Genomic DNA, 13052 nt, shown 5'->3' on the forward strand with positions numbered 1-13052 from the left:
CTCAAATTTTATATTATTGAGTCCACTGTGGTCCTCGGAACAGTCATAGCATTAGATGTTACTTTGTATCCTTGTCCTAATTTATGCCTTGCTGCAGAGATGGTTTTTGGTTCAATAGGTTCTTTTAGAATGACTTGTGGGTTTCTTTCTTACTTCTTAGCTTTCTAACCAAGTACCTTCTTGACCAGATGTTCATTTTGGCCAGACGGCCAACTCTAAGGAGGTTTAAGGTTGTGCCAAGCTTCTTACATTTTCAAAATATTGAGGCAACTGTGGTTCTCAAACAGTCATTGCTTTAGAAATTGTTTTATATCCTTGTCCTGATTTACGTCTTGCTGCAGAGATGGATTTTGGTCCAATAGGTTCTTTTAGAATGACTGTTGAGTTTCTTTCTTATTTCGTAGCTTCCTAACCAAGTACCTTCTTAACCAGATGTTCATTTTGGCCAGATGGTCAACTCTAAGAAGGTCTAAGGTTGTGCCAAACTTCTTACATTTTCAAAATATTGAGGCTACTGTGGCCCTAGAACAGTCATTGCTTTAGATATTGTTTTATATCCTTGTCCTATTTTATACCTTGCTTCAATTTAAAATACATATTTAATAGTCACTTCAGTAATATCTCCATTGCACAATTTTTTACTTTTGTACTGTTTGTTAATGTCTGAATTCTATGTGTATATACATAGTATACATTTTTCTATATTATTTTATTAGATCTAAAATATATTGACATCTGCACCAAGAGAAATTCCTTGCACACCTGGTACTTGGCGAATAAATAAATATTCTGATCCAGATTCTGATTTCAATGCAGAGTTCCGCAGATAGCTTCTTGGACTTGGTTTTTGTCTTGACAGTGACATATAGATCCAGGTGTGTGTCTAATATCAATTTAATTTGCTCCAATTACGTTCTAAACACATATCAAGGATAATTAAAGCAACTTGACCACAATTTGTAGTGCCACAGCAAAGGGTCTGAATACTTTGGTGTATAAAATATTTCAATTTTCAAAAAAATCTTAAAACATGTTTCTACTTCATTGTCGACAATTAAGTTTACGCTGAAAGGTAAACACACTGTACAAAAAGACCAAGCTTCTGATTACTTTGTGAATCCTCTTACCAGTTCACCAATGGGTGCGTAATAATTACAGTTATTATATTATATAATTAAAATAATGTATGTAATTATTATTAAACTATTCCTACATGGATGGCACTGAATTGTACAGGTTCTAATTGGTCCCTAATATTACCAGTACAAAGGATGCTATTATTGGTGCTAAGTTCAGTATCCTTGCTTTGATGCACCAATGATGTAAACACAATGCAATTATTATATAACGTAAGTACTTTTATTGCCTTTGGATTATATTAATAGAACACAAATTTTATTGTATAATACTCAGTTTTTTGATGTTACAATATCTTCGGGGTCAAAAATATATATGGTTATATGGTTTCTTCTGAATACATACTGTGTTAACACTCTTTTGACAAACATGAGGAAAATAACTGGAACTTGACCCGTTATAAATATTTCCTGCCTCACCATTCTGGCACATGTCTCCACTGATTCCTGGTGGGCACTGGCAGGATCCACTTACTGCATTACAGGTGCCGCCATTCTTACATTTACAGGTAAAAGAGCAGTTCCTGCCAAAGGTGCCTTCAGGACAAGCTGGTGACATAAGAAAACCATTAGACGCACTACATAATGACAATTTGTGTTTTTGTATATATAATAAGTATATTTGTCACTAGATGCTCACTTTTATTGCAGATGATGCCAGTCCAACCATCAGGGCAGTCACATCCGTTATTCTCTTCGTTACAAACTCCACCATTAGAACAGTCCTCGCATGTCAGACTGCAGTCGTGACCAAATGTCTTGCTCAGACACACTAATTTTAGAGTAAAATAAGTAATACATATTAGTATCCTGCTGAAGTGTTTATATAGACTACAAAAATGTTATAAAGAAATGGGACAATACATATAATGTGACTAACCAAACGTATGTGTGATGGTACTCTCGGCTCGCAGTTCTCCAAAGCTGCCTTCTTCATAATCATCATAACGTTCCAAAGGCTGCGGATAGTCCTGCATCAGAGTTAACTCTGAAAACGGCCTCTCGACCACAATGCGATGGGATAGGGTTTTAACTGACAGTGCTTCTACTGCTTTATCTAGAGCTGGACAAAGTGGTACAATGGAGACATGGACTTATTAAAGGTAACACAATATATTTTAGATAAGTAATCTTGATCTACCACATCTCTAACCCATTTAAGACATTATTATGTTGTATTAGACTCAACTTGAAGTCAATAGTATTTTATTCATTTTTATTTTTAGTCTTTGGTCTTTGAAGACACAGTTTTCATATCATGAAGGGTTAGCTGTAGTTTGTCAGCAATTTAATTATTAATTTATTGGTTCATTTATTTACACATCATGCATTGCATATCCTCAAAAAAATAACAACTGTTACTCAAATGTAAAAAAAAAAAAATATTATTAACTGTTTGGTTATTAGGATTTTAACGTCATGTTTTACATTTTGGTTACATTCATGACACGAAGGTTCATGCCTTCTCAAGGTTATATCAAACACAGTTATGGACAATTTAGTGTCTCCAATTAACCTCACTTGCAAGTCTTTGGACTGTGGGAGGAAACCGGAGCACCCGGAGGAAACCCACGCAGACACGGGGAGAACATGCAAACTCCACAGAGAAAGGACCCGGACCGCCCCACCTGGGAATCGAACCCAGGACCTTCTTGCTGTGAGGCAACAGTGCTACCCACTTAGCCACGTGACACCCTATTATTAACTGAAATTGATTTCATAAGACCTTATCTCAACTCTATCCTCTCTATCTATTCGACCGTCCCTCTCTCTATATACGTATATACAGTGAGCAAACATTCGGACAGCGGATGGTGTTTTACTGGTGTTTTCATTATATTTTGTAAAATTCAATATCAAAATGGCTTTTTTTTACTATTGAAAAAAAAGAAGGAAATTTATTATGGTGCATTGTACAGCACGTACTGTACTGAAATGTGATGTGTGTACTACAGTAATAGTGTGTATTGTTGTTTATTATTGTTTATTACAGTAATGTCTATTCTATAATTTAGGATTTAAGGGAAAATATACTTGTAAGACATTAGAAAGGTTAGGTAAGGGGGGGTTTAGGAGGTCTGGCACGGATTAATTCTATTTACATTATTTCTTATGGGAAAAATAGGTTTAACTTACGAACATTTTGACTTACGAACAGCCCTTCGGAACCAATTAAATTCATAAGTCAAGGGTCTACTGTATAAAGAAATTGGCCCATGGGCCAGTTGTGACATACAACACATCAATGTGTCACCTGCACTTCTGTGAAAGGCAATTTCCGTTAGACTGTCTTGTGGTCTGATTGCAGCTGAGAGGTTGTGTATATTTTCTCTACAGATGAATAAGTAAAAGCAGAGTGTCCTTAATCAATGCCGTTAGGGATCTGAACTCACGAATGCAATAGTGTTTGTCCTCAGCCAGGCGGTGTCCCAGATGGCAGAAGCACTGGTAAGACCCAGCTGTATTCTGGCATGTATGATCACATCCTCCATTATCAGACATACACTCATCTACATCTATAAAATACATTTTAAATGTAAGTTACACACACATGAAAATAAGTATTTATATTTAGCAATGTTTATCTTGATGAAATGCCTGAAGTTAATCAATGAATAAGGCAACTGTGTACCATCACATCCACAACCATCTGCATTTAGTCTGTATCCTGCCCTGCAGTAACATTCGTATCCACCGGGATAGTTGGTGCAGTCCTGTTCACAGCATGCACTCCCCTCCGCACACTCTTCCACGTCTGGAAAATACAAACATCCCTGGAGTATCTGCCCAAACATAAAACATGAAGCAAGACCATGTGCCAACGCTGCTTGCTAATCACTGCACGCAAGGTAATTTGACTAAAGCATGTTTTTCGTCAGTGAGGAAGGAGCCACACAGAAAGTTACCATTCGTATTAAGATGTAATACAGATACATGGTTTAATGCCATATGAACAATATATTCATTTATGCTACTCCCATAAAACCTTATGACTATGTTTTTATAAACTTGTGTGCTTAAAAATTAAACTTATTTGCTTTAAATTTAAGTTTATCCCTCATAACCTCGTTGACGTTTAAAAGCTCTAATCAATATTAACAAATCATTTAGTGTTAAAGAGGTTTCAACTCCTTTAAAATATCTTTCTTGGACACAATGGCAGCAATGATATATTGAGTTCCCTTTCAAAACTGCTGGTTGTTACAGTAAAAATGGAATACTTTCATATTCTATAATCTGATTTACTTTCCTCTACTAAAGCATTAAATGTACACCGATCAGCCATAACATTAAAACCACCTCCTTGTTTCTACACTCACTGTCTGTTTTATCAGCTCCACTTACCATATAGAAGCACTCTGTAGTTCTACAATTACTGACTGACCCCCACATGACCACAACAGAGGAGGTATTATTTAGGTGGCGGATCATTCTCAGCACTGCAGTGACACTGACATGGTGGTGGTGTATTAGTGTGTGTTGTGCTGGTATGAGTGGATAAGACACAGCAGCACTGATGAAGTTTTTAAACACCTCACTGTCACTGCTGGACTGAGAATAGTCCACCAATCAAAAATATACAGCCAACAGCATCCCATGGGCAGCGTCCTGTCACCACTGATGAAGGTCATCTACCAACTCAAACAGTAGCAATAGATGAGCAATCGTCTCTGACTTTACATCTACAAGGTGGACCAACTAGGTAGGAGTGTCTAATAGATAAAATAATAAATAATAAAACTTCAGCAGCGCTGCTGTGTCTGATCCACTCATACCAGCACAACACACACTAACACACCACCACCATGTTAGTGTCATTGCAGTGCTGAGAATGATCCACCACCTAAATAATACCTGCTCTGTGGTGGTCCTGTGGGGGTCCTGACCAATGAAGAACAGGGTGAAAGCAGGCTAAAAAGGTATGTAGAGAAATAGATGGACTACAGTCAGTAATTGTAGAACTATAAAATGCTTCTATATGGTAAGTGGAGCTGATCAAATGGACAGTGTGTCAATAGAAACAAGGAGGTGGTTTTAATGTTATGGCTTATCAGTGTATATTCTGTTTTACCACTGCTTTATCCTGATCAGAGTTGCGGTGGGTCTGATTCATTGTGCAAAAGACAGGAAACACCCTGGACAGGCCACTAGTCCATCACCGGGCAGAACATGCAAACTCCACACTGAAAGGACCCTATTCACCCAGCTGAGGAATCAAACCTATGTTCTTCTTGATGTGAGGTGACAGCACTACCCACTGAGCCACCGTGCCGCCCACAACAACATACAACAAATGTATAAAAAATTTAATATGTTCTGGGCCTTATTGGAAACGTTTTATGCAGTCAGGTCATAGAAGCTACCATAACCAAATATCTCATTAAAATAAATGATAAAGTAAACATAAATAGACACTTTATAGCCTATTGCTCCTTAAACCAACCTGCTTACCTAAACAAGTCTTAAGGTCTTCATCAAGTTGGTACCCACGGTTACAGCTGCAAACAGGTCCCAGTCTGCCATGCTGGCAGTGATGTGCACAGCCTCCGTTCCCAGACTCACAGCTGTTCACTATCTCTATTTCAATTCCTGCCAGACAGTACACAGCAACCAAAAATTACCAAAACTTCAATGAAACAGTGTTAAAAAGTGTTTTTGATGTTATAGGTGACTCACGGTAGCACTTAAGGCCATCAGTGCCTAGTTCAAATCCAGGGTTACAGATGCAGGAGAAAGAACCAGGGCTGTTTTGGCAATCATGAGCACAAGTAGCCTGCCCGGTTTGACATTCATCAATGTCTGAAATATACAGAGCACATAGTTTAGACTAATGCCTAAAGATGATAAATGTGATGACATAGAACATACAAATGGTTAGAAATTTTATAAATAAATAGACATGCCTTCTAATAAGTGGAATTGCCTGTTTTAGCCACAGCTTTTGCTAAAATGGGTTGTAGCTTGACATTTTTCAACAAGTTCTTATTTTAAAAGCCTTTTTCACTATTACACCTGTTTTATTTAATTCCTACTGTTGTAAGTCTCAAAGAGCAAAACAGCTCAACTGTAAAGCAGTAAGTTACATACAGTTGGTTACATATAGGTGGTTTTAATGGTGGACAGAAGTTATCATGGACATTTTGACCATGCAGCCCCATAAACAGAAGGGTTCGATGCATTGTGTTGGGACATTATAAGCAGTTTGAGCCACTCTAGCCCTTCTGTTGGTCTGACTCCATAGCCTTTATGTCCTCTGACAAAGAGTCTTGACCACCCAACAACCTGTTGGGTCACCAGTTTGGTCAGTGGGTACTCACCACAACTGTCTGTGAGCACCCTTTGCTGTATTGGAGATACTTCAACCCAGTCGTCTGGCCATAATAATTGGCCTTAATCAAAGTAACTCAGATTTTTATCCTTGTCCATACTTATCTGCTGTATTTATCAGCCCAACATTTAATACATCCCTGACCGTGACTGCTTAATTCTTATAAAATAGGCATTGCTGTGCACATGGCTCATCAGTGTAGGTTCATAGAACAGGACTAGAGCTCTAAAGCAGGATACACATATAATTCACCTAGACTATATTCCAAACTGCCTCAGGAAGTAACATTAGAAGTTTAGATTTTTCCGACTAAGCACTTACACAAAAGCCTAAGATCATAATGTGGAATATCTAGCATTGACTTTATGCATCATGAGGCTGTCTATACGTAGAACAGTGAAAATACATTCTTAGGAGTAATCAAGCTTCTTAATCTGAGGATTGAACAGAACGCTAACTGCCAAAATGCACAGAGCTGGAGGAAGGCTCGAAATTTTAGCTATTACCCTATTTCTTTTAGTTTTTCATGCTCTTAATAATTATTTTTATAAAGTAGTGTACATTCTAAATTGTAGTGTATATTTTACTATATTTTCTTTTAGTTTTCATGTTTTAATTGCTTATCTCTCTTGTTTTAATTTCATATTTCCCAAATTGTAGGGTATATTTTACAATATTTTCTTTAAATTTTTCACGCTCTTAATTTTTTATCTCTCTTGTTTGAATTTCATGCTCTCTTAATTGTAACTAAATGTTTGCAAGAAGTCTTTCTGAGGTTCTAGATCTCAGGAATGTTTTAATGCTTTTAATTAATTTTTTTTTCCTTATGTAAAGCACTTTGAATTGCCACTGTGTATGAAAAGTGCTATACAAATAAACTTGCCTTGCCTTGCCTTGCCTTGCCTTTGGTAAAGAATGAATAATTGAATCATTGTCATATTTTTGTGGTTAGGACCTGCTATTGTAGTAACTTAATTTCAGCTTCAGTAACTTCTTTATCAGGGATAATCAGGGCCACAATGTGGCCAGTGCCACTTGAAAACACACGGCGCAAGACGAGTACACCAATCCAATTCAAATTAAAACAGTAAAAGAGAAGTCTTAATGCTACAGCATACAATTACATGCTAGAGAACTTTCCAGCAATAGTGTGGACATTTCCAGTTTGGGCATAAAGCAACGTCGATCTGACTTCAATTTTCTCCAGCATGCTGATTAATACCTTATCACGTCTCATGTAGCTAAATAAAAGTAAATCACAGCAGTCAACTGACAAAAGCAATAAAAGGAATTTTATTAACTCCCAGTGTGTTTTATTCTTTAAATCTTTTCATTTTCCCTATTTTAAATAATGGAGATTTTATCCTATATTCCGTATTATCATTAGGTCTCGAGGTACAACCTTTCAGCACCAAACTACCACGCTCGTACACGCCAGAAGTAATTTTGACTCAGCTACTAAGGTTCTACAGTTTGGCTGCAGCTTTCCAGCCCTGTCCAAGGTTAAGATGAACTAATTTCAAATATAGTTTTATTTTCCCTTTCCAAATGAAAAGCAGTGTTTCCATCCTTACCCACATCCAAAAACCACAGGAAGGAAATCTCCCCAGAATGATTCACTGAGCAAAGGATGTTCCTTATGAAAGAGCTTTATACAGTAGAGTAATTCAAGTGAGTAACAGTGTGGAAAAAGTCCTTCAATTATTACTGTCAGGAACATTTACCTTCACAGCTCTTGTGATCCCGCGCCAGTGTGTAGCCTCTGTGGCAGGAGCACTGGGCAATACTGCCCACACTATGACATGTGTGCATGCAGCCACCATTCCTTTTTGCACATGGGTTTCTCACTATAATAGAAGAAGACTGTGGTTAGTGTTCATAACTCAAATATTTAATAATATCTTTATTCATCCATACTGTATATAAACACAACAAAGCTATTTAAACCTTATGTTATTTACACTGTATGGCAATAAATAAGTGGACAGTGGACCATAATGTAGTTGGACATTCTATTTCAAAACCAAAGGAAATAATACGGAGTTGGCTCCATAGTTACAGCTATAACAGCCTCAAGTCTTCTGGCAAGTGTTTTTCACAAGATGTTGAAGTCCGTGGCCTTTCAGTGTTAGTTCAGGCCATAATGTTGGACAAGAAAGCTTGGCTTGCAATCAGCATTCCAATTCTTTTCAAATGTGTTTAACAGGGTTGAATTCTATGCCATTCAGGCCAATAATGTTTCTCCACATCAGATTAGTCGAACCATATCTATTTGGGCATCGGCTTGGTGCACATGGGGAACAGATTTGCTAAAACAGAAAACGTGCTTCCTTAAAAGTTGGAAGCATACACTTTATTGTTTAGACTTGGTTTTAAACACCCGTTAGCAATTGGTGTGACTAAAACACCTGGACTCAGTAATTAGGAGGGGTGTCCACATACTTTTGGCTGTATAGTGGTAGTAATTAGTCTCTAATTCTTGCCTGCATGGACTGGTCATGCCTTTTGCAAAACGGCTTCAGCTGGCTTTTGTGGGTTAGGTGATAATAGGGCTAAATTAGACAGTGGTTGTGTTTCTCATGGTTTAAAAGGTTTAATCACATCCAGAACTGCAGCACTGAGAGGAAGCTGTTTTTCATGCACTTAAAGGTTTTTAATACTTCCATGTGTGCATACTAACCTAATGTTGAATGTGCTAAATGCTTGACACCCTTCATATAAATAGTAAATAAGTAATAATTGAGCTTGTGTGATAAGAAACACACTGCTGGTAAAAGTACTGCCTGAGTTCCGGGGGTTTGAATTTCGGGCTGGGCTCACTGATACAAAAAGTGTATGATGAGACATCGTGAACTTATTTGGAGACAAATTAAAAAATTTTAGTTGCTGGCCGCTCAGATGGCGCAGCAGTAAAAACACACTCTGGAACCAGAGCTGGGATCTCGAATACATCGTATCGAATCTCAGCTCTGCCTACCGGCTAAGCCTGAGCAGCCACATGAACAACGATTGGCCTGTTGTTCAGATATAGGCGGGACTAAGCCAGATGGGGTCTCTTTCCCATGACTGGTGCAATTACGACTCTGCTGGCTGATTGATGGCGCCTGCACAGAGATGAGAAAAGAGTGCTTTCAGGGTGTGTCCTCTCCGTACACAACGCTGAGCTGCACTGCACTCGTCAAAGTGCAGGTGATAAAATGCATACGGCATGCTGCCCACGTGTCAGAGGGGGCGTGGGTTAGCTTCATTCTCCTCAATCAGAGCAGGGATCGGCATTGGTGGAGAGGAAGCATGACGCAATCAGGCAATTGGACGCGCTAAAAGGGAGAAAAAGGGGAGAAAATGCATTAACAAAAAAATATAAAAATTTTTGTTGCTGATTTTGTCATAAAGAAAATGTATAATTTAATTATCCTGTTTAATTATCATGTGGCAAGAAGGTCTTTAATTCCCAGGATGAGCAGTATGGGTCTTTTTTGTGTGGAGTTTGCAGGTTCATGTGGGTTTCCTCCTGGTGCTCCAGTTTCCACCCACAGTCCAAAGACAGGTCAATTAGAGATATTGGCCCTTTATGAATAGAAAGACTTAGATTTACCTTCTTTAATAATAAATTAGAGACCTAATAAATAAGACATATGATGTGCTTGAATGTTTTAATTCTTATTTTAAAATATCTCAGACAACCCCCAAGGTCTGACCCCAAAATCAAGACCCACAGCGACAAATTGTACATTCCTCTCATCCACCCACTCACTTTAAAAGTGTGTCATTTAAAATGATGATATTTAACTGAATACTTCTTGGTTCAAGTTGCAACAATTTTGAAGTAGGCCAAAAACACACAGCAATTTAACACATTTGTGTATTTGTACTTCAGGCTCAGCCAAGATTAAGGTGGGAGCCACTTTATACTCCCATCTCAATTCATTAATTTAATTATATTCTGGCCATTGTTAAACACTACAGCCCACAATTTAATTAGGATTTTGCATTAATCTTGCTTGACTGCTTAATAATCCTTAATAACCTTAATAAATTAATAAACTGTATGGAAATATGGAACATTAACTGTGGTAGCAGCCTAATACAACATGATTTTATTATTGTAAGTGTTTCTGGGTTCAAATGAGGACTCTACAGGCCATTGACATGATCAGAGTGGCTTTTACATTCCTTAATTGGAAAAGAAAAACAGCTTGTACTTTCTCACCCAGTCAAATCCTGTATCACATTCCAACAGATATTCATCATTTCCCACACAAGAGATCAACATTCTTAAATAAATTTTATCCAGTGCTTTTTCTAATAAAAGTGGTTAGTGCCCTGTGTATTGCCATACATTTTATATAGCCAAATTATCGAGTTCTGTTAACAGTGATGGAGCACTTACATTTGCAGTGTTTGCCATCAGCTGTAAGATCGTAGTTGTGTCTGCAGCGGCACTGGAATTGGGCTGAAGAGAGCTGGACACACTGGTGCTCACAGCCTCCGTTATTGATGCCACAGGAGAGCACAGCTGAAGAGAGAAGAGACCAAGATTATAAACTTGAGCCACATAACAATGAATACACTACAAACGCACGCGTTTAGTTAACAGTGTCAAAAATAAACTGCATAGACTGTACTTTGAATGCTTAAATATTATTGTATATGACTCCTGTATTTAACTCTCGTAATCCAGTTATTGTACCTGATCTTTGTATTTTCATTTACTCTTTTTAACTGTCATTCTGGCTTGACCCAAATAAAACTGACCACAATGGTCATGAATATGCAGAATAGATGTAATTCTACTCCTCAAAACTTTATTTGGACATGTCAACAAAGTTCATGACGCTCAGGTGGCGCAGCGGTAAAAACACACACTGTTCACCAGAGCTGAGATATCGAATACATCGTATCGAATCTCGGCTCTGCCTGCCGGCTGAGTCTGAGCGGCCACATGAACAACGATTGGCCTGTTGTTCAGATAGGGGCGGGATTAAGCCGGATGGGGGACTCTCTCTCAGACTAGTGCGATTACGACCTCTGCTGGCTGGTTGGTGGCGCCTGCACGGAGATGGGAAAGGAGTGCGATAGAGGGTGTGGCTCTCCGTACACAGCGCTGTACTGCACTGCACTCGTCAAGTGTAGGTGATAAGATGTTCAATTGCTGTGCACGTGTCGGAGGGGGCGTGGAGCAGCCTCGTCCTCCCCAATCAGCATTAGTGAGAGGATGATTGACGGGCAGAAATTGGGTGCGCTAAAGTGGGAGAAAAAGGGGGGAAAAAAAGTTAATGACATGTTTTTTCTGCTCTGTGACTTACCAAACTAGCTAGCTAATATAATAGCTACCTAAAGGTCTAGGTGTGTTTCTTTGTAATTTAAACCTAATTATATTGGGCAAGCAATCAATACATCTTTCTTAAAATAAATCCTTACAAGTCTCTTTCTGTTCTTTGCTGCATATTAGCTAGTTTCATCTCCACTGAGCACTCTTTTTACAGTAATTATAAACCATTATAAATTGTCCTGTACTGCACTATTAAAACTCATCAAACAAAAGCCTGATAAGGGCTGAGTCAAGTGAAGTGCACTTAGAAGAGCACTGTGTTTTTGGACGGTGAACTTCACCAACTTGTATCATTATCCATTATTATCCACCCCTGTAATCTTCACTGAGTGATGTCCAATTATTATATACCACTGACAACCTGTTTTCCTAGTTCTCTAATCAGTAGCAACAATAGCATTTATCAAAAGGATCCTAAAAGGTACGATCACAGGAAAATCCTTCCACTCTATCATTAGCTTTTTGCTAATTATGCTACTTAGCAGAGATGAATTGTCTTGAGGTGTATCCTAATGTTTGAACGTCACTGAAATAAAACTAATCTCAGTGTTAGCACCTTCCCAGGAATCAGACAGATGCCACCTGGGAATTCCTTTATTACCCTGCCATTATAAAGGGTCAGATAAAGGTTACAACTGACCGGCAAGTAAACATGATACACGAAGCATCTCTTTGAAAGTAGTGCCAGTTCTCAGACGTTTTTTAAACGTTTTTAAAGTTAGGTCTAATTTAAACATGAAAGCTAGACTAAACAAATCATACAGTTGTAAGAAAATGTGGTCTGATCTTATTCCAAGCCATAATAATAGACATACAAGTTTTGCCTAAACTAATAACATAAACAATTGTACTTTTAAGTTTTTAATAAACAGATTAATCATTTGTAGTGCATTCTGGAATGTTTGTAGTTAATACGTTAACTTTTAAATTTTTGCAGCCATAACAATTTTGGAACTTGTAACATCGTGCCTTAGATGCTGTGGCACATCTCCATTTCTCCACTATGTCCTTCTGGTGCAACACTAACAACACTATTTTAGTGCTTTACTTTAAACTGACACTTAAACAGAGCAAAAAAAGCAGTGGATCTTTCCAGATTTAATATGCTACCTTTGACTTCTTCTACCTTTAGAATTACACTAAGTGCTTTGTATATGAATTTTGCTAAATTCTTAAATCTATGGAGAAAATCAATAGCACTTTGAGTTACTGTGCTGTTATATATGTTGTGTAGCCAGCTTTATCCACCCATTTA

The 13052-nt window shown here is 38.0% G+C and overlaps 1 protein-coding gene across 1 annotated transcript in view; it reads right to left on the reverse strand.

Annotated features, from left to right (window-relative positions):
• megf6a (multiple EGF-like-domains 6a) overlaps positions 1 to 13052 on the reverse strand; it is a 41000-nt gene that overhangs the window by 18586 nt on the left and 9362 nt on the right. The window contains exons 4-12 of the mRNA XM_063016032.1: positions 10856 to 10981; positions 8190 to 8312; positions 5814 to 5936; positions 5589 to 5726; positions 3769 to 3891; positions 3530 to 3652; positions 2017 to 2199; positions 1777 to 1908; positions 1557 to 1685 (exon numbers count right to left, since the gene is read on the reverse strand). Coding sequence (XP_062872102.1) covers positions 1557 to 1685; positions 1777 to 1908; positions 2017 to 2199; positions 3530 to 3652; positions 3769 to 3891; positions 5589 to 5726; positions 5814 to 5936; positions 8190 to 8312; positions 10856 to 10981 — 1200 coding nt within the window. The remainder of the gene's footprint in view (positions 1 to 1556; positions 1686 to 1776; positions 1909 to 2016; positions 2200 to 3529; positions 3653 to 3768; positions 3892 to 5588; positions 5727 to 5813; positions 5937 to 8189; positions 8313 to 10855; positions 10982 to 13052) is intronic.

This window comes from Trichomycterus rosablanca, chromosome 19 (genome assembly GCF_030014385.1).
Source record: "Trichomycterus rosablanca isolate fTriRos1 chromosome 19, fTriRos1.hap1, whole genome shotgun sequence".
Classification (NCBI taxonomy): domain Eukaryota; kingdom Metazoa; phylum Chordata; class Actinopteri; order Siluriformes; family Trichomycteridae; genus Trichomycterus; species Trichomycterus rosablanca.